Source organism: Eubalaena glacialis, chromosome 1, assembly GCF_028564815.1.
Source record: "Eubalaena glacialis isolate mEubGla1 chromosome 1, mEubGla1.1.hap2.+ XY, whole genome shotgun sequence".
In the NCBI taxonomy this organism is placed as follows: Eukaryota; Metazoa; Chordata; class Mammalia; order Artiodactyla; family Balaenidae; genus Eubalaena; species Eubalaena glacialis.
The window spans coordinates 194,383,776-194,406,729 of NC_083716.1; the positions used below are offsets into that span (position 1 = coordinate 194,383,776).

Sequence of the window (22,954 nt, forward strand, 5' to 3'; positions counted from 1 at the left end):
ATTAGTCTGACTTTATGTTTAGACTGAAGTCCTCATCAGATCATTACAAATGCCCAGAAATTCAACTGCTTTATCTCTTCAATTTGCTCTTTTCTTCGAGATGACTATTTTCTGACCCCTCTTTTCTTCTTTTCCCTTCTTTAATCCTTACATCCCTTCACCTTCCTCACTCAGAGGTAAGAACCTGCTTTTTATTTAACTGATAAAATACATGCAATTAGATGAGAAATTCCATATTTTTCTCACCACTAAATCTACTGAGCTACCAAGGATTTTTATATGTTCCAATGACTCAGACTTCCTTTCTATTATGAGTGAACTACCTCTCCTTTTATCTAAGGACAGTCACTTCATTTGTGGATTCGACCATATTCCTTTATGAATGCCTGTTCAAGGAATTTGTTCCTGCATTTATCCCTTCTCTTTTCTGTATCATCAATTTTATCCTGTTAAAGATACTTTCCCATCAGCCCAAATACACATGCAGTAGTACCCAATTAATATCTGTTCCTTGAGTTCATCACCCTTAAGTCCTGCCTTATTTCTTGCTTCCCTTTATAGAAGAATTCCATGAGTTTCTCCACTTGCTTTCTCTACTCCCTCACTTGTTGTTCTCTCATGAACCAACACCAATCAAACTGTCTTAGCCCCTTCACCCCTGAAACTACAATGCAAAAGTCACTGATAATCTCCATGTTGTGAAACCGATAGCCATTTCTCAGATTTCCCCTTTGTAGACATGTCAGTATTATTTAATCTTCTCTTAATGAAAATTTCTTCATTTGGATGCCAGAACTGCACAATTTCTTGGTTTTCATTTGACTTCAGGGGCTGTTTCTTAACCATCTCCCAGCTTAATCTTCTTATTCTGCCTAATTTATAAAATCTGGCATGCCCGTGGGGTCAATTATCATTTCTCCATTTACACGCACTTCCTAGCTGACCTCATCTTCTATAAACTGGTTTCTTCACAAATTATATTTCTACTCCTACCCTGCCTGCCAGTCCCAGACTCCTATATCTAACCATTCACTCAACTTCTTAGATGTCTAATAGATATCTCAGAACTAACACATCGGAAACAAGTCTTGAATTCCATTTCCCAACCTTTGTTTCCCCAAGTGTCCCCTTCTCAATAAATGTACTATGATTTACTCAGCTAAAAAGAAAAAAGAAAGTTGTTGTCCTTGAATTCTCTTTCTCTTACTTTCCGTATCCATCCATCAATTAGGCTGGTTAGCTCTCTCTTTGAAATATAAATAAAAAAATATTGCAAAGGGTCTGAAGACATGACACAGTGGAAAAAGTAACCAGAATTTCAAAATCTTTGTGGCACAAGTTAAAAGAGAAATCTGTAACTCTAATGATTTCCATCTCTTGGTGGAGTGAGGATGTTAATGATGCTCAAGAATTAGAAAGAACTGGGATTAAAGTAGAACAAAGAGCACAAGTGTAGGGAGTGGGAAGATGTTCCTGTTCCCCTGAGATAAGAGAGAAGGTGAAGAGAATAGGCAGAGATTGATGACTGGGTATTTGGATCTCAACCTTAAAGTGGGTAATCACCATTGCCCAATTGGCTAATGGAGATAGAAGAAAAATGAGGGGGTATGAACGGGCTGACATCAATCATCTCAGTAAAGTAGGAGGCAAAGTTATCTCCTAGCATATGACTTGTTGAGCGTAGAAAATATCTGAAACAGCTGCTACGAGGTATCAAAGGACAAGGAATAAAAGGAACACTGAGTAGCCAGGCGGGCCCAGTTTAGATGCCTCCGTTGTATGGAAGGTAAATTTTTCCAATCTTAGATGAGCTTCGGCATTTTCCTGTACTGAAGGGTAGGGGCGCTGACATCACCCCATAGATGTACCACAAGACTCCTTGTACCCTGGGTGACTGAATAAAGAAGAATGGCATGATAGTGCCAGCCTTGTACCAAGAGTTATATATTGATAGCAGGTGCAAGGTATTGAAATAATCATACTCCTTAGGGCTGTTCAAAGTCACTGTCTTTCCTCTGATTTGTTACCTTTTATGCCCATTTTTTATCCCTTTCCCCCTCTTCAGCATACTCAGTTGTTTCATGTACATATTTTTTTGTTTGTATTTATTCTTTTAAAATTGGTATTGTTTCGTATATAAGCATTGTTTAATTTGGGGGTTATCTGGTTCACTGTCTTGTTTGTTGTAATCAGCATTGTTTCTAAGATCCACTCATTTTGTTATGTGCACATTTAATCATCATTTTTAATTGACCATTCTACAGAGTACTCCTTGATGTACCCCTGCCACATTTTGCCTGTCTCTTCTACTGGTGATAGACAATCAGAATGCCTCCAGCCCCCTACCACCTCAAACATTAATGAGATTTCTCACAGAAGTCCTTTGTGGACCTGTGAGAATTTCTTTGGGATGAATACTCAGGAACAGAGTTTCTGAGTTATAGGGTATGTGAACATTAAATTTGTTTAAGCACTATAGATTGTTCTTCAAATGAGCCACGCTATTTATAAATTGTCCCCATTAGTGCCTGAAGGTTACTATATCCTAGTTTTCTTCAACTCTCCTTGCATGTTAGAATTACCAGGAGGGTTCTTTAAAAATATTAAAGTCAGGAGCCTATATTCTGATTGATATAGACAGAGTGAATTTTTGACATGTAATAGTTGTTAATCTTCCCAGGTGATTCTAATGAGCATGTAAATATGAGAACCATTGTTATAACCTCTCAACATCACCAATACTTGGCATTATACAATTTTCTAACTTTGCCAGTCAAATTATAAAGTAATATGGTTTAAATTTGAATTTTGGTGATTACTAATAAGTTTGAGCATCCGTTTATATGCTTCTTAGCCTTTTGGGTTGTTCAACAAATTGGTAGTTCTTATTGTTTGTCCATTTTTTGGGGGGGCGGTCACTGACTATTTAAAAATGATTTTTAGGAAAGTCTTTGTATATTTTAGATATTACTTATTATCAGATTTAGAGAGAGAACATATCTTTTCTCAGAATTGTCATTTGTTGATTACCTCTTTCATAGTTACCTTTTCTGAAATTAAATCTTTAATTATGATATAATCAAATTTATTTCTATTTTTGCATTTTTTTTTCAAGAAATTATTTTCTTGCTCTAGGTCAAAATGATATTCTTTTTATATTTTCTTGTATTTTATAGGCTTTTTTTCTTACTCATAAAGTTATTAACGCATTTGGATTCCAACTTTGTGTAGTGTTAGGGATAAAATGGTTTTTTTTCCCCCCTCCGCATGAGCCAAATTTCTGAATACCATCTGTTAAAGAGCATATCCTTGGATTTATGATGTCCTCTTAATCATATATTAAGATTCTACCCTTAATCAGAATTAAGATCCCATCTTTCAGGGATATTTATGAACTCTTTATTCCAATCCACTTCTTGGATTTCCTGCCAATGTTATTACTGTTTTTATTACAATAATTTTACAATATATATGATTTTATATCACTTAGGATTTCTTTTTGAACTTTTTAAAAGGGTAATTTAATTATTTCTAAACATTTATTATATCATATAAATATTAGAATAAGTTTTGACAGATGCTAAAACATATGGAGGAAATTTTATGTGGACATTTATATGGAAGAATAAATAATTTTAGAATAAGTTTAAAGTAAATTACTCTAAGTTTTATATGCAATGCATTTTCACAAGTTACTAAATCCAGTTGGAAATTTTGATTATATGTTTTGGATATATAAATTATTTGGGAAATAATTGATATTTTTATAACATTAAGTTATGTTGTTCAGAGCAAGAAATATATCCATTTGTGTAAATTATCTTTGTTTATATACAAGTTTAAATTGTTTTCTCCATAGAAATCTTAAGAATTTTTTATATCAATTTCCAAGATACTTTATAATTTTATTCCTATAGTGAATAATATTTCATTTTTGATCATGCTAGCTATTATAGGTATAGAGTAATACTATTCATTTTTGTAAGTTGATTTTGTATTTGGCAATTTTGCTGAACTCTCAGTATTAATTCTAATAGGTATTCTGCAGACTTTAAAAGATGGTAGTCATATCATCTGTAATTAATATTAGTTTTATCTCATCCCTTCCATTCATTACACTCATATCTTTTACTTTCCTGCTATGGCAGGAGCAAGTACCTTTGGTACCATGGTACAAGGTTTATTTTGCTCCCAGGCTTAAAAGTATCATAATATTCTCCATTAAGTGTGATAGATGGTGAAGATTACCAAGTGAAGAAGATTGTCATCCTTTCTAGTTTGTTAAGGGATATTTTTTTTCTTTTTTATTCTGTAAAAGTTTTTTCAAACTGAAAAAAGTTTCTTGTGCATTTATTGAGTTAATTACATCTTTTCTCAATCAGCCTGTTAATGTGCTTAATTATATTGGCAAATTTTCTTATATTGAACAATCCTTGCATTCTTGTCATAAACCTCATATTATCATGATTATTATACTTTATTTTATTTATTTAGTTTTTTTTTTTTTTTGATGTGTGTGGACCATTTTTAAAGTCTTTATTGAACTTGTTACAATATTGCTTCTGTTTTATGTTTTGGTTTTTTGACCAAGAGGCATGTGTGATCTTAGCTCCCAGACCAGGGATCAAGCCTGCACCCCTTGCGTTGGAAGGCAAAGTCTTCACCACTGGACTGCCAGGGAAGTCCCACATGATTATTTTAAATACACTGTCTCACAGTAGCTGTGAAGAGTTGAATTGTGTCCTATCAAAATTCGTATGTTGAAATCCTAACCCCCCAGCACCAAAGAATACTAAAAAAGTATGTTTTCAGTGATAATAACTCTGAGGCATTGTTTGTCTTCAATGTAGTTATTACTCCCTCCCATTACATTATATTATAGTTACTCCATATAACATTCATAGTTCAAAGTTCTTTTCTTTCAGAATACCTTGAAAATATTGCTTACTTGTCTTTTTTGCATCCTTTGTTACTGTTATGAAGTTTATTATTAATTTGGTGCTTGTTGCTCTTTAGGCAATCTATTTCTGCCTGCATGTATTGTATATTTTGTCTTGCATTTACTATTTTAAATTTTAGAATAGTATAAATATGTAAATAGTATAATATGCTTAAGTAAATAGTATAATATGCTTAAGTCTGAAACTTTCAATTTGACATTTTTCATAATCAATTTTAATTCTGTAAAAATTCACTTCATAATTTTTTTTAACTATATCTTTTCTCTCTCTTTTTATTTTTCTTTCTGGTATTCCCAGGATCTAGATTTTGGCACTTTTATTTCTGTCCTCTAAGTCTCTCAGTATTTCTTTGATATATCTCTTCACTCTTTTCTGTAGTCCCCTAGGAGAGTTTCTCCATTTAATCTTTGTGCTCAGTAATTCATCTATAAATTTTACCTATTCTGCAACTTAGTATATTTTTATGGCTTTTTACAATTTCAGACATTATATTTTCATACTAATATTTTCCATTTGGTTCACTTATTAATGACTTCTTACTCTTTTCTCACTTACAAATATTTCCTCCTTTGTCCTTAGGTAGATACTATCTTCATTTCCTTCTATTCTTAGAATTTTGTTTCTATGAAAAGTTTAACCTAGATAAAGAATATTTGCCTTATTAGAGTAAATTTTTTCTTCATGTTTTTGGTATTGGAACAATCACAGTGTTTACTGGACTCCAGTCTGAAAATATACATGGCTTTATCAAATTATTCATTAATTTATATTGTTTCAGCAAATATATTATTTCAATAGATTTCTTTCTGGTTAACAAAGGAAATAGTTCTTATGTCAGAGAATGATCATGGCTATTTTCATTATAAGCTTGTTTATAATGTTTTCTTTGATGAAAAAGTAAGTGCATTGTTTTTATTTGCATAATTTATCACAATCCTGTACTATATATGTAATAAGGTAAGATTGTAGCTTTGTTAATCAGATTACTGAACAATCTTAGAAATTTTCCTAACAAAATATCTTCAAATTAGTTGTACATTTTCAACAGATTTGGGGAGCTAAGATATACGTTTGTATTACAATAAAATGTATGTTGTTTTAGAAAACAATTTGTTAATTCACTTTGTAATTAAACAGATACTTACTCTGGGTATGAACTAGATGCTGCTAGGGATGAAAAAATAACAAAATTTTAAAAACTAAGATTCATTTACTTTTCTAGGATTGCAAAATGATTTTGCAATTCATTTGATGCTGAAATGAAAGCACCCATGAGTGCAAGAGAATGAGAGGGCTAGCTCCATTTCATTCAAATGAAAGTTTGCAAATTAATTCAATGAAGTAGGTTGATGTTAGTTGCCAGAACTCCTTGTGAATATGATTAAATGGAGTGTCAAATAAAAAATAAATTCAGATTTAGATAAGGAGAGACCTTATTTGAAAAGATTACTGCAGTAAGGGGAGTGGATGATTGCGGTAGGGAGACTATGCCAAGCATAGGATCAGCAAGCATCTCAAAGGCTAGGCAGGAAAGGGCTTTTCTCTTATAAGGAGGAGTAACCAAGGCTGGAAAGAATGGGATGTGGGTGGGAAGGTAGGATGAGTGAGGATGGTACAACTGGGGACAGTAGACCAGAGAATGTTTTACTCCGAGGTCAGCCTCTTCTTAGAAGAGACTATGAAGGAAGGGTTGAGGCTGCTAGGCTGAGAGTGGGTCAGAGGAGCCTGGGGGAAGGAAAGAAGCTTAGCTAAAGTTTGGTCAAATCAAGGTAGCAGGTCTTTTGTCCAGATTGGTCAGTGGCACAAATAGTTCAGCTAATCATTAATGAAGCAAAGAATGGGAATTTGGAGGCTCAAAGTCTGGCCTCGTCCTGGATAAACAGGGGAGTGCCCTGAATCTTATCTAAGTCATGTGGGAAAGGGTGGTTCTTTGTAGCAAGCCATTTCCAGAACACAGAGGGATGGGGGATTTCCTTAATCTTTGTTATTTTCCAGGGTCGAAGGGCTAGGGTAAAGTTCAACATGGTCAAGATGGTGATGAAGATAAAGAGATTTCTGAGGAGAAGTGTTCTGGCAGCTAGATGGGAAAGTCTGGTAGAAAGCCCACAGGAAGGAGACCAGCAGATTTAAGATTACCATAGTCCCACTAAAGTTAAAAATAGGAAGTTTTGATTGTAGTCGCAGAGGCAGAATGCCTCTGTGGTCAAAGCAGTATTGTGTGTAGGCAAGTGTAGTGCCTCTAAGAGTAACAGTAATGCCTCTAACAGTATGGAAAGCATAATTTTCCAGTGGAAATATTTGGAGGCTCTGTTTTGGAGTATTAGATTTCCTGCCCATCAATTCTCTCCTAATGAAGCCACTAACATTGTGAGATGCTCTAGATATCAGGTGAAAAGATATGAGGAGTTTTTTCCAGGGCTGATGTAAGAACTGGTAAAAGGAATAATTTCTCTCTGTCTCTCTGTCTTAAAACTGTATAAAGTGATTAAAATGGCAAATCTATGCACATTTATAAATTCCTGATTGTTAGAATTTAATGTAAAGATAAAAACTGCTTACCATACAAAATGTCAAAAAAAAAGATCACATTAAAGCAAGACATTTAAATGAAAAAATCCTTTCAAGTGAAATACCCTAATAAAAGGCAGAAAATTTGAAACTGAAGTAAAAATTTTTATATTGTTGCTTTGTCTGTAGAGATCAACTGAATCTTAAAACAATATATATTTTACAAATTCTAGTCTTAAAATCCATTGTCTTGAGTCCTAGGCTATAATAGCATTAATTGAGCAGTCAAGCTGTTTTATTCTAGTCTTTCAAAGGAATTCAGACAGTTTTGCCAAAGATAATGTTACCTCAGTAATGGGATCCCACAAGTTCTCACTCACAGTTAGGATATGGATATCAAAGTGTTTGGTGAAATGACGAAAACAGCAGGTCTAAAAAGATATAATTCTTTTGTGTACAATCAAAATAAAAAAGAGAGACAGTGTATTGTTGTGAGTTTTAAAAAAGGGGAGAATGTTGAGTAGGATTTGTACAAAGAACTTCAAAGTCTAACCTTTAAAATGAAGCTAAACCTAGGTTACTTTTAGGTCCACATATAGGAGAGCCATGTGTATTCTTTTGTAAATAATGTTTGTTTCAATATTTTGTCTTTAAAAATATTTCTCTTAGCATAATTTATTTATTATTGTGACTATTTCATTTTAGAGAAAGGTAACTGACCTCCCATTAAGAACATAAGATAACCCAGGGAGAGAAATAGTTCATTGATCATTGGATGAAGTTCTCATGAAAAATCTCGATCTAGTTGTTGAAACACACTGCTACAAGCCTGCAAAAGTATAGCTCAGGATTTTATAGACACTTGTGGAAGTATATTGGGATACTCATCATGCACCTGGGATTGCCCAGGTGGTTTGAGATTTCCGCTACATCTCCTTCCCTGGAGCTTTCTCTCTTTTGGTTGAAAGGGCACAGCCTTATTCTGGAGGGGGTGAGTGGTGGCGCCACCACCAGGCCGATACTCAGTCCCTGCACGGAGTTTTGTGGTATCCCAGCTTTGCCATAATTATTGCCCGGATACTACTGCACAATGCTTAGCTCTGGAAATGACTTTTGAATATACTTCATTCAAATCCTCTTACAATAGAAAATATTATTGTTAGAATAAAGTGGTTCAAATTTCATAGCTTTCAGTAAGAATAGGCTGTATGTGCCTATTTTTCTTTTTGATTCATTGTAGCCTTTATTTTGACCTCACTCTTGGCATTGGAAGAAATTCAGGCCCTTTTTATTTTGTTCCATAGACCTGGTATTTCTGGACCTTATATGTCAAGGTTTTCTCATATATAAGCCATTCTGAAGAGTTGGCCACATTATCAAGCGCTAAAGCTGTCCTTAGACCTTCCTCCCCTCCTAGTCAAGGGTGTTTTGCACAATAGTCTAGTTGGGAGCCTCGGGGAGGGCCAGTGGATGGCTCGCAGAAGGCGATTAAGCAGTGTGGCTAGCAGCCCTCTGTTCTAATCAGCATGCGCCACACGTGCTCTGCCCTACAACCTGAAACCCTTCCCCCCGCCTCACCTTTAGCCTCTGCCCATTTGGGAAGTGACTGTTCACATACACTCTGAAGCTGCCCCTGTGAACAAAACAGCCATTCCATGCTTCCTCCTCTCTCTTTCGGGGGTATCTACCTCTTTTATAGGGCTCGTCCCTATCCATAGAGCCCCATACCCATTCTCGCCTACCTGTCAAAGATGATAAGTTCCTTGAAGGCAGGGACCATGTGCTACTTATTTTTACTTTTCCACTCCTATAATGCTTGCCAAATAATGTGGTCTTGAAATGTATCTTTTGGAAGGGTGAAGGATTTTTTTATGAGTGTTAAGAGATATGGGTCAATATTATAAAAAAATGAAAATAACGATAAGCATTTATATCCCAAGTTAAGGAATTTCAGAAAACACTAATGTTGCTATTTCTTAGTAAATTATAAATGTATAGCCTCTTAAACACGTATCATGTGACTTCTCCTTCCGTGAAATGTCTCAGTTTGTGCACTGGTTAGTTTTCTTGGCTGCACTTAGTAATGATCTACAAAAGCAAAGAGCCCTTTGCAAATTACAGTCCTACAATACAGTGAAGAAGAATATTATAAGATGTCTTACAATTGGGAGTTTTAAGCAGAGGACCTTTACAATAGACACTAATTAGATCCAGAAGAGTGTCAAAAATGAGCTGAGTTCTCCCAGGAGGATTTTGGAAGTTTCCTTTACCATGGCAAGCAATGAAGTTCCAACTGCTTTAGAGTATTTAGCAATGTGGAGGAGTTAATGCAGGATCTAAAATTGACTAATATTATCTCAGGATTACCTTCCTGGATTATATATTCAAAAAGCACACAGAAGTTTTGAGAGTAAAAAAATGCGTCTTATATGCATTCACATGAGAAAGAACTTTTTTTTTTTTAACCTAATTTACCATCCTGCAAAGAACTAAACCTAATGATTAGTCTTCATTATTTTAGCATCATCTCTGTTCTCTCAGTGAACAGGATTTTAAGGTGATGTATGACATATTAATGTGAACCATGTTTTAATCAATATTGAGGGGTTTTTTTCTTTTAACCTTGAAAGAATTCAAGGAAAATATGATATTAAATGTACTCATAAGGATAAAAATGAAATTCAGAGGCAGCTGCTTTACAGCTTTTAATATTCATACCATATAGAGTTTCTTTAGTCATTAACAGCGTGACAGTTTTTTAAAACAAGAGCTTGGGCAGCAGGTTGCAAAGCAGGAAACTGCCATTCATTAAAAAGTCACTCTAAACTTCTTCTAAACTAAATTATAAATATCTGTGGATTTCCGTTGGTAAATAGTTTTCAAACTTGGATATGCTGGATTTATTTTTAAAAAATGATTGTTGGCTTCAAATTTGCTTTAAAATTAGTCCTAAAAAGGCTAAATTTATAGAGTAAATGAATACCAAGTGGCTTCATGGTGTTTTGTCAATGGGATTACTGATTTTTACTTAAAATTTGGGATTAAAAGAATTCATCTAATGGCATCTGCCATTAATGTTTATAATGTATTTAAAAATTTTTATTTGGAGATTTAAAACGCCCAATTGGCTTTAAACTTGGAGTGGTAATATTTCAATACATTATGAATAATTTATGAATTATGAGTTTTTTCCTTGATCACATTTAAATATTCCATTTGTATTTTGAATATAGCCAGACTTATTTACTTGCCTCTGGATCCTTAAGAAAGATAAAAGCAAAAATGTATGTAATAGTTTTTTATAAAGCAATTCAAAATGGGCCTTAGGAAAAAAAAATCACTCTTACCTTTCCCCATATATAATTAGATTATCTGTTTCTTCTTGATCAAGCTTTGCTCTTTTTCATACTTTAAAGATGTTGCTCCTCTGTCTTCTAGTTTGCAGGGTTTCAGATGTGAAAACTGCTGCCATCCTAATCTTTGTTCCTCCGTACATGTCTTTTTTTCTGGCTGCTTTTAAGATTTTCTCTTTGTTCTTAAATTTGAGCAATTTGATTATGATGTGTCATGGTGTTGTTTTCTTTTTGTTTCTCATATTTGGGGTTTAAGCTTGTTGAATCTCTGGGTTTATATTTTTCATCGTTTGAAAAATTCTCAGCCTTTATTTCTTCAAATATTTTTCTAACTCTTTCCTCTCCTTCAGGGACTATTCAACCACTTGAGGTTTTTCCATAATTCAGTGATCCTCTGTCTCTCCCTCCCTCCCTCCCTTCCTCCCTCCTTCCCTCCTTCCCTCCTTCCTTCCTTCCTTCCTCCTTTCCTCCTTCCCTTCCTTTCTCCCTCCCTCCCTCCCTCTGTTTCTTCCTTCCTGCCTGCCAGCTAGACTCTTTCCTGTGTTGCATTATAATTTCTATGTCTGTGTCTTCAATTTCACTACTCTTTTCTTCTGCAATGTCTTACCTGCCATTAATCTCATATAGTATATTTTTTATTTTATACATTGTGGTTTTCATTTCTAGAAGTTCTATTTGGGTGTTTCTTTGTATCTGTTTAATCTATCTCCTAGCTTCTTGAGCATATGGAACATATCTAAATGTCCTTGCCTACCACTACCATCATCCAGGTCATTTGTAGATCAGTCTTGATTAATTTTTCTTCCCATTGTGGATTGTATTTTTCTGCTTCTTTGCATGTGAGATATATATATATATATATATATATATATATAGCCATACACCCCCCCCACACACACACATACATTTTATTGCATACCAAGTATTGTGAATTTTACCATGTTGGGTGCTAATTAACCTTAAAATCCTTTTAAGCATAGTTTGGGATATAGAGAAGTTACTTGGAAATAGTTTGATTCTTTTGGGTCTTGTTTTTAAAGATTTGTCAGGTGAGGCCAAAGCAGCGTTTATTCTAGCCTTAATTTTTCCCCACTGATAAGGTGAGAATTACTAATTGAAGTTCTGTGAATTCAAAATTTTCCTTCCTTGCTGTTGGTTCTTGTGTGAGCTACAGGCACTGTTCTCTCTAAATTTTGTGGGTGGCTATTTCCTCAGTCTTGGGTCATTATCAGTACTCAGTTCAATTGTAAGAAGGATTTTTTGCAGGTATCTTTAGTGCTTTCAGTAGAGTTCTTTCCTCTCCAGTGCTCTTGACTGCAAAGTAGGCATCTTCATTTCACCACATTCTCAGCAATATCTCCAAAACTCAGGGAGATTGCTGGGGTTCAACTGAGTTCCACCTCCCTGGACCATAGTCTGGAAACCTTCTCCATGCATTAAGCCAGGGAAGTCATAGGGCTTACCTTATTTGTTTTTCATCTCTCATGGATCACTGTCCTTTGTTGCCTGATGTCTAATGTCTTAACAGTCGTTGTTTCATACCTCTTGTTTCATTTTTTAGGTGTTTCAGATGGTAAGAGAAATATAGCCTCTGTTACTCTGTCTTGGCCAGAAGCAAAAGTGTCTAAATAAATCTATATAGCTGAATTTAATATATGGAAAGGTGTCAACATAAATTTCTGAGGAAGGTTTGGATTATTTATTGAATGATAATGGTTCTTTTTTTTTTTTAATACCATTGGGAAATCAGTGTATGTTTTCATACCATGTAGCACTGTTAATCTTAAAGAGTTTTATATTTTAAAAACAGGATTATAAAAAGTATAGCACATGCAAATACACACAGAGACACACAATATTCAATAGTCAATCCCGGGGAATGTGAAGTTGAATGAGTGTTGTCATATAACTGATGGCCATGTAAATTGTTACAACCCCTTTATGTTTAGTTAAAAAAAAAAATAGAAAACCTAAATAGTAATACTTTATACCTAGTGATTTTTACTCTGGGATGCTATTTTATGGGAAAAATGAATAAAAGATAATTTTTATGTAAATTATTCCCTTTGTATATATTTAGCTAAAATTTAGAAATAATAGTTGTTTAATGATAGGGCAATGATGCATCCATGTGTATATAGTCACCAAAACAATCTTTACAAAAAGTTTGTCCAAGTGGAAAGATTTATATTATATTGTAAATGGAAGTAAAATAGGTTTATATAGAACTTATATTTCTTAACTTATTAATGTGTTAAGTTGATAATGACATATATCTTATTATGTAAACTGTAGAGTGCATTTAAACATGTATTTTTTTTTAAATTTATTTATTTATTTTATTTATTTTTGGCTGCGTTGTGTCTTCCTTTCTGCGTGCGTGCTTTCTCTAGCTGCGGAGAGCAGGGGCTACTCTTCGTTGCGGTGCGTGGGCTTCTCATTGCGTTGGCTTCTCTTGTTGTGGAGCACGGGCTCTAGGCACGCAGGCATCCGTAGTTGTGTTGCGGGCTCTAGAGGGCAGGCTCAGTAGTTGTGGCCTACGGGCTTCGTTGCTCCGCGGCATGTGGGAACTTCCTGGAGCAGGGCTTGAACCCTTGTCCCCTGCATTGGCAGGCGGATTCTTAACCACTGCACCACCAGGGAAGCCCAAAACATGTATTGTTATACACTAAACAAGTGTAAGTATATTGAATGCCGACTTAGCGTCATGCACTGTACTATATACATGGGCATAGAGAGGGGAAGTAAGATCTGTTCCACAAAGAAGTGTAGAGTGCCATAGGATCAAATAAATAGGCTAAATAATGGTGTTTGGAAAGTGAAATTATTGTTTTTTATTTATATTACAAGAATGGCTTATCTGATATTCATTGACATTTATATCTATATGTTTTGTGAGCAGGCAACAATCCTTCTGGTGTTTTAGAGTCATAGAATTGTACTGTTATTTTATACTCTCCTTATTTGGCCTACTGAACTTTATACAATTATTCTAAGGTTTATTATTTTTTGTCTATATGTCCCCAAAGAGTTTATATTATATTGTTCTTAATTTAAAAAGCACAATATTATTTAATTTCATGGATTTTAAAATTATATAGTGTTAAATGCCTTTATATTTTATGGTCTGCTATTGTTGAAAATGTCTACCTAAAAGTGATGAGATTTGGGTAGTGAAGAGGCATACTGAATTTGATCTGCTGACTAATAGACATCATGGTATTGGTCTCTTTATTTTTCCAGAGAAGCTGAATCTTACATTTGGATACATTATATTCCTTTTCTGCTAATTTTTGATCTTCACTTATTCCTTGAGGATATGATCAATTAATAATCACGTCTATTAGGTTCTAGATGAAGAGTAACTCTTGGGAGAATACAGAATATATTTTGTCCTTATTGTATTTCTTTGCATCTTGCAGAGTACCTGGAACTGGAGATCAATAAATAATTTCTGAGTGAATGAATAAATTAACTGTAGAAAATGAAGTCATTTTTTTTTCTTTAATTTATTTATTTATTTATTTATTTTTGGCTGTGTTGGGTCTTCGTTTCTGTACAAGGGCTTTCTCTAGCTGCGGCAAGCGGGGGCCACTCTTCATCGCGGTGCGCGGGCCTCTCACTATCGCGGCCTCTCGTTGCGGAGCACAGGCTCCAGACGCGCAGGCTCAGTAGTTGTGGCTCACGGGCCCAGTTGCTCCGCGGCATGTGGGATCTTCCCAGACCAGGGCTCGAACCCGTGTCCCCTGCATTGGCAGGCAGATTCTCAACCACTGCGCCACCAGGGAAGCCCGAAAATGAAGTCATTTTAATCGTTACATATATATATATATATATAATAGTAATATCTTTCATACCATAGAAAATAAACCATGTTATATTGTTAATATACATGGAATAATTATCTTGGCATTCTAATTCTTAAAATGTATTCTCTACCTATCTTTTATTAATAGCATATATCATGAGAAGATGAGTAAAGTATGGGGTGAATAACAGATTGATATTATTGTGTCATTATCTAAGTCTACTAAACAATGCCGAGTAATATTTTATAATTCAATTAACTATTTTAATTTTTCTTTGGGAGCAGAAGTGCAAGGACAGAGATAGCAGTAATTTCACTGCAATAACAACTTTATAATAAAGATTAATTTCTCTGCTGTGCTTCAATTGCTATGTAGATTTATGGAGAGTGTTACGGACGAATGTTTGTGTCCCCTGCAAATTCATATGTTGAAGCCCTCTCCCCCAGAGTGCTGGTATTTGAAGATAGAGCCTTTAGGAGCTAATTAGGTTTAGATGAGGTCATGAAGGTGGGGCCCCAGTGATGGGATTAGTGTCTTCATGAGAACAAGAAGAGACAAGAGTGCCCTCTCTCTTTCTGTCATGTGAGGAGACAGCCAGAAGGTGGCTGTTTACAAGCCAGGAAGAAGGTCCTCATTAGAACCCTACCATGCTGGCACCCTAAAGTATGACTCTCAAACTTCCAGCCTCTGGAACTCTGAGGAATAAATTTCTGTTGTTTAAGCCACCCAGTTGATGGTATCTTGTTATGGCAGTCTGAGCAGATCAAAATAAAAATTGTTACTGAGAAGTAGGGTGCTGCTGTAACAAACACCTAAAAATGTGGAAACAGCTTTGGAATTGGGTAATGGGGGGAAGCTAGAAGAGTTTTGAAGTGCATGCTAGAAGAAACCAAGAGTATTTTGAAGGGATTACTAAAGACGATTCTGGTGAGAGGAGAGCTGGAGAGGAAGTCTCCATCTTCTTAGAGAATACATAGATAATCATGAACAGAATGTTGGTAGAAATCTGAATGGTAAAGGCCATTCTGATAAGGTCTCGGAAAAGTGAAACATGTTTTTTGAACAACGGTGAAAAGGTGATCATTGTAATAAAGTGGCAAAAAACTTGGCCAAATTGTATTTGTGTTCTAGTGTTTTGTGGAGGGTAAAACTTGCAATCAATAAAATTGGATATTTAGCTGAGGGAATTTCTAAGCAAAATGTTGAAGGAGGGGCTTGGTTCCTTCTAATTGATTATAGTAAAATGTGAGAAGGAAATGAATTTGTTAAGCAAAAAGTAATCAGTACTTAAAGATTTGGAAAATTCTCAGCCAATCCATGTAGCAGAGAACACCAAAGGTATGGCCAAACAGCCCTTTGATGAGATTAGTATCTGTGTGAATTACAGACCTAATCAGCTACTCTAGCAAAACACTGCCAATTTCAACTGAAGAAGATGGAGATGGGATGAAATGAAGAAAAGCTTTTGGATTTCTTAGATCCCACAGGACAGGACCATACAGCTATTTGGCTGTGAATGTGCACTACTCTTCAAGACTAGGAATGAATGATCCTGAAGGTGACTCAGAGATCATCAAGGCTCCCTCCTTGGCTTCAGGGGTGGGGAGTGGGAGGTATGCCATTGCCTTGGTTTCAACAGATAGGAGGCAGCCGCCTGGAGCATCATGGGACACAGGGCTGCCAAGCATAGCCTGATTGGGTGGGGCATGACCCCCATTTATATCAGAAGACTTCTGTTTATCCACCACTGCTGTTAATGATAACCCAAAACATTACCACACTTCTTGCCAACAAGCTCAGGGAAAAGTTAACCTTCTTTATTCTTAAATTTGAAGGTAAATATAATTAGTGAAAGATGTGTAATAGGAAAAAAGACAAAAAAATTAAGGAACTTTGGAGGAATTTCATTTGATATATTGTTCTTGTCTGCTGTGCCACTCATACTATTGAGTACTTACGTTTATTCTTACCCATTGTCCTTCAGGATATTGTGAAATATTGTTTTTAAACATCTAGAAAATTTAAAAAGACTTTGTGATTAAAATAATTTACATAAAAGAGGTTGGTCAACATTCCTTTATTTATGCTTTACTATTTTCTTAATTTTATAGGATATAAAGTGTGATTGAACTGAACATCTATTTGGTTGTTCCTCATCATGAACCGTGCTTTTAGCAGGAAGAAAGGTAAGTGTGTCCATTAAACACCTGGGAGTCATTTCAATATTACTGTGCAAATCAAGCAGAGATGTTAAGAAATCACTTTTTCTGATTGTCAAAGCATGTGACTCTAGAATGAAGTTAGAGTTGCAAAAAATAAAGTGATCTGACTTAGGAAGTTAATCCTAACTTCACTTTTCATAGCCATAGTACTAAATTCCCTGAGCTTACATGGGCTATAGTGATTTAAATTACTCGTATGTGTGTGTGTGTGTGTGTGTGTGTGTGCATGCACTTCACTTTTTATTGAATAATGTATTAGGATTCATGATAGGTGAATTGATAGCAAGAGGCCAAATAAATTTGTTATTAATTTTAAAGTAGGAATTTAAAATAAGTATAAATATATCATAATTATCAGTACAGAAATTTTTTTAAGGGGCAGGAAAACATGGCATTTGGCAAAATATTTCTTGATACACTCATAGGAAAGATAGAAAAATTTGATAGTTTTATATAGTTCAGTAAAGTTAAAATAATGTATCCTTGCCATTCTAGAAGGAGTTCTCTAGTGGTGGGCACAGGGCTCTCTCCTGTTTAACATGCTGTCAATGACCTGGGAGAGAATACTTAAACGATGCCACTCAAGTTCTTAGGTGATTGAAAGTAGGAAGAGATAACTGATGTGGTAGGATTACAGGCATATGGGGGGGGGGGGGGAAATGACTAGTTAGGTCATATTCCACACTGTAAACTTAATAAGATATTGTAAATTGCCACACATGGGTCCAGAACCTCTAACACTTCTATATTTATTTATATATTGTTATTATTTGGAAGATGCACCTTAATTGCTGTGTGGGTAAAACATGGCTGAAGAATAAAGTCATCAGTGTGGTTATCAAAGGTTCCAGTTCATTTTCTAATGGATGAATAATGAACAATCTTGAACCAGGAAATAGATTGTTCTGTTCTACTCCATGCCCTCAGGCACGGTGTGTTCTTGCTTTTAAGGATGAATTGACACACTGTAATATGCCTGGTTGAGAAAGGCTGAGATGACTTCAGGACTTTCAACCATGCAACAGGAAGCATGGCTGAGAACCCTTGGTGTGGTCTTGCAATTTTTGAAGACCTATGAATGTTTGAATGCTGTCATTTGGTCATGGAACTAACTTTAATAAAGGACAAATAGGTGTAAATGATAAGGTCATTGATTAAATGTAGGAAAAAAATTCCAACAAAGTTGTGCCTAAGTATAATGGAATTATTCAAAGTATTACCTTTATTTTTTACTGAAATGAGAGGTGTTCAAACATTTGGATGTGGTACAGAGGATTAATGTATTTAGTAGGGATTTAGGTAATATGAAGAACTTTCAGGCACTATTTAACCCTGGGAAACTAGGAATTTATTATTTTACTTATTTTTCAGAATAAGAGGAAGGCAAAATGACATTTATTGTGGTCTGTAGCTTGCTTCTGTTTTAAAACATATACCAAAAATAAAATCATGCTTCTTTTTATTCCCTTTACTAGTAAAAAATCTAGAAATAATTCTCTGATATGTAGAAGTATTTTTAATAAGACAATAAAAACCTTACATTACAACTCATCACTTTAAACACACTACCTTGTTTTTTAAAGACACTTCAATATCTTCGCTTCTTTTTATTTGCTTAGAATTCCCTTTCCCATGGTTTTAAAATTGAAACTTCACATTTCTAATTTACTCTTTATTTGACGGGGATTTGGAGTGGTTTTTCACTGAGAAATCCCAAGTGTTGCATAGTAAGATGAGTAACTGGCGATTGTATATTTGTCTCACTTGAAGACAGTGGGAGTACAACCATGAGGAAAATTAGAATGATCTAGAGAATCAAGAAGCAGAAGCACTTGTTATTTCCTGCTTTGCTGCATTCTCTTTAAATTTCTTTTGACTTCTCTTATTTTTCAAGTCTAGTGATTACATATCAGAAAATTATTGATCAATATTTCACTCCAATTCAGTTAGAACCTGATGCCAGAAGTTCTACCTTAAGTTCACCAGTCACTTCACACTCTCTCATTTATTACAGTTGTTAAAAGAAAACTTCTTGGAGCCTGTGCTCCTAGTTTCAACCAGTAGCACTATTTGTTGAATTTTAATTTGAGATGCAAAACTGGAATTTTATCAGAGAATTCATATATTTGACCATCAGGAACTGTAATTATAGCCCTAGAGAATATATAATTCAAGTCATCTTTCCAATAACTAGCATCAACATACACTATACTGTACGCTAAACAAAACAAGATCATCTTTTATCATTAAAAACTTATCTCTTATTTCATAGATATCCAATTTACTTGGTTATTACATGCAACCTTACTGAATGAGAAACCCAAGGAAAAGAGATTATCTTAAACCTAAACATAATTCTTTTTTTTTCTCTTTTTATTAAATCTCCCAATTAGTAATTTGGTATTATTTGATTGACTTGTCCAGGCACTTCACTGATTTTCTTTGCAAATGCTTTAATGGTTATTAGAGTTGCTCATAGGGTCTGAAAAAAACTGAATGTACTAGAATTGCATCATTTTGGACTATTTTGAAAAGCTCTGTAAAAATTATGTAACCCCAGATTCATAGATTAAATTTTAATGAATGTTTTATAGCTTCTTTCTTTCCCTATATTAGCTTTCTTTTTGAATTTTTAAAATCTTATATTCTATTTATTATGTCAAATATTAATCATTTAGTTAAAAAAGCATAAAACATAGCATGTGAATAAATGTGATTAAATAATTCAACTAATTACACTTTATGTTCTTTAACTTATCAGTTGATATACTGATGAGTAGAAATAATCATAGTACAAAGCACTTAAATTTCAATAGTATTTAAATATTTTCCTTTTCATGAAAATTTTATTCAAATGCATCCATTCATCCATCAATATTTAGTTTTAAATTAATATGTTCAAAGTAGGTTTTTTCACTATGTTAAGCTCTGGTGATACAAGAATAATGAAGTTTACTGCATCTTTCTAGATGAACTCTTAATCTAAATACATTTGAATACCTAGATTTATTGACCCAGTAGTCAGAGTGGTTTGACAGCTGTCAAATATTTTTGAAATGTTGGCCTTTCCTTTTATGTGAATGTTCACTATTAAGTCAGTGACTATAGTTTAATATCAAGAAAGGGAACACATTCTAGAGTGTCTATGTTCCTGTTTCTTCACCAATTCTATGTATCCAGTATCTTTTGTGGGTCCATATAGTGACCAAAGACCATCATCTGTACCCTTTCTTCAAGGTCAGCCACATCTGTATGAGTTAACATATAGTTTTGTTCTGTCAGTTTTTTCTTTTGCCAAAGTATAAATTAGAATGACATTAAGGACTCATTTTGGAAATCCTTCAGGTTTAATAAGTGTATTACCTATACTAGAGGTATGTAATGAACAACCATTAAATCGTCAGCACTTGGTGTGTGGATGTAGATTTTTTGTCATTGTAGTAACTGCAGCTTATCCGCTGGTAATTTAGCATTGTGATTATTTTAGTCTTTCACCAGTAACAGCTAGATATACCTAACCTCTTTCTAGGTTACTGCAATACGAGACTATAACAAAGGCAGTGTCATGAGTTTTCAAATAATAGTGGTTTAGAGGAGAAAGCAATTATCCCTCTGCTTCAGGATTGGAATGAACCATCGTATTCAAACTTTAGTTAGACTTTGCATCCTCCTGAACTATGCTGTGTGTCTTGAAAAAGGAGACATGAGAATAATTGAGTTAAGGCGTAAAAAAAAGGAACTAGATATCTTTTTAGGTTTTCTGAAGGCAGGTCTTCGATGTTTTTATTATCTTGGTATACAGTATTGTGATAAATTTATTTTAATATACAAGAGCAAGACTATATTCCACATCTAAGTACAAATTATTCTTGAATTAATCATATCACTATCCAGTAGCAATCATAAAGAGAAAACTATAGTTAAAATGAAAATCCATACAAGAAATAAGAGTTATACATTATTGTCAATGTCAGTATGTCAAAACCGCTTTTTGAAGCCTAGGATGTATTGCTTCTCAAAATATTTCACCCAAGTACGGCTGTCACATATCCACTTCAGTAATTAGAAATAGCCCTAAAATTCATCATGGGCACAGGATTTTATTGATCCCTCATGTTTTGTCTTAGAAATTCTTGTGAATATTGCACTGCACCCCATAAACATATTTAACATATAGTGCATTATCCTTTGAATGGTTTAAAATAATTAAAATTCCAGGAATATATGCCATTTTCTCTATGTCTTCACATTCCCCCAGTTTGAGAACATATTAATTATACCGAACTAGTTTCTGTTAACATCATTTTTAAATGTTCTGAATTGAATGTTGAAAATGCTTTGTTAGTAATCTGTTATTTTCTTTTAGTGTGTACTTATTTAATATTTTTCATGGTAAAATATATGTCTGATTTTATTCTATTTATAATATTGATTCTAAATTTTTAAATTCCCATTAGGAGTAAAATATTCACAAAACTCCACTTAAGAAGACATAACATATTTGAAGATTGAGAAGTTTTACTACAGACAAATGCAGTTTGTGAAAAATCAGCAAATTTGATTTGTGTAAACATTAGCATGTTTTGCTTTTTCCCTGCTTATTTGTTCCACAAAATATTTTTGGAAGATATGTGGAATATGTAAATCAAATTCAAAAATTGAATGAAAATTTTATTTTCTATTTCTATCAATAATATACAATACAAATTACTTTTGATATCTTCTTTTTTTTTAACATCTTTACTGGAGTATAATTGCTTTACAATCTTCTATTCTTTTAGTTTTATTTCTATTATTCTATTACACTAATTTAAATAGTGTAATAATTTCAAATTACTGCATTTAAGATTATTTATATCCAAAACTCCTGATAGTGGACCCTCAATCAATGTTTCTCTAAATTGAGGCTAAAAAATTATCCTAATATTATATTAATTTTTAAATGAATTTAGTAGATTGTTTCATTTCAGCTTTATATAAATGCAGTTGTTAGTTTAATGTTAGAATTTCCCGTTACTAAATAGTTAATTCTTGATACTAAGGAATAGTAACAGTCATGAGAAAAGAGCAGATTACTATTTATTGAAAAGGGAATTAAGAAAAATAACCTGTTATTCATGAGAATATCAAATGAAATAAGAAAAATAACACATAATTATTCACATAATTGATATAATTACTCATAGCCCAACTGATGTTTTTTTAATATTCTTTAAAAATTCAAAATTGTTTTATTATTAGAAAGCTTTTAAAAGGAAAAGACTTTTATATTAAGGAAAGAATCCTATAATTACTTTGTGGTTACATTGTTCATATATCTGACTAGTTATTATTTCTCATATTAGCAAAACTATCTCAGAATTAGAAGTGCTCCCATCCATATCAGACTCCTTTCAAATGCATGAATATGATACCCTTAGAACCTGTGATTTAATTTAACACTGTGTATTCTTCATTGCAGACAAAACATGGATGCATACGCCAGAGGCTTTATCAAAACATTACATTCCTTATAATGCAAAGGTAAAATAGTTCATATGATATTATTGAATTTTATTTTGCTATAGTATATTGCTAATTTATTATTATTTTTTTATTTAACATCTTTATTGGAGTCTAATTGCTTTAGAATGTTGCGTTAGTTTCTGCTGTATAACAAAGAGAACCAGCTATATGTATACATATATCACCATATCCCCTCCCTCTTGCGTCTCCCTCCCACCCTCCCTATCTCACCCCTCTAGTCACAAAGCACCAAGCTGATCTCCCTCTGCATTGCAGCTGCTTCCCACTAGCTATCTATTTTACATTTGGTAGTGTATATATGTCAATCCTACTCTCTCAATTCATCCCATCTTACCCATCCCCTTCCCCAGGTCCACAAGTCAATTCTCTATGTCTGCATCTTTATTCCTGTCCTGCCCCTAGGTTCATCAGAAACTTTTTTTTTTTTTTCGGATTACATATATATGTGTTAGCATACGGTATTTGTTTTTCTCTTTTTGACTTCATTATGTATGACAAACTCTAGGTCCATCCACCTCACTACAAATAACTCAATTTCATTTCATTTTATGGTTGAGTAATATTCCACTGTATAT

At 34.0% G+C, this 22,954-nt stretch overlaps 1 protein-coding gene across 3 annotated transcripts in view; it reads left to right on the forward strand.

The window, feature by feature from the left end:
* Nucleotides 1-22,954, forward strand: part of GULP1 (GULP PTB domain containing engulfment adaptor 1) — a 258,080-nt gene that overhangs the window by 138,074 nt on the left and 97,052 nt on the right. For all 3 annotated transcript variants that reach the window (XM_061203132.1, XM_061203115.1, XM_061203123.1), the window contains exons 3-4: nt 16,743-16,817; nt 22,315-22,376. In XM_061203132.1, the coding sequence (XP_061059115.1) occupies nt 16,790-16,817; nt 22,315-22,376 (90 nt within the window). In that variant the 5' untranslated portion in view covers nt 16,743-16,789. The remainder of the gene's footprint in view (nt 1-16,742; nt 16,818-22,314; nt 22,377-22,954) is intronic.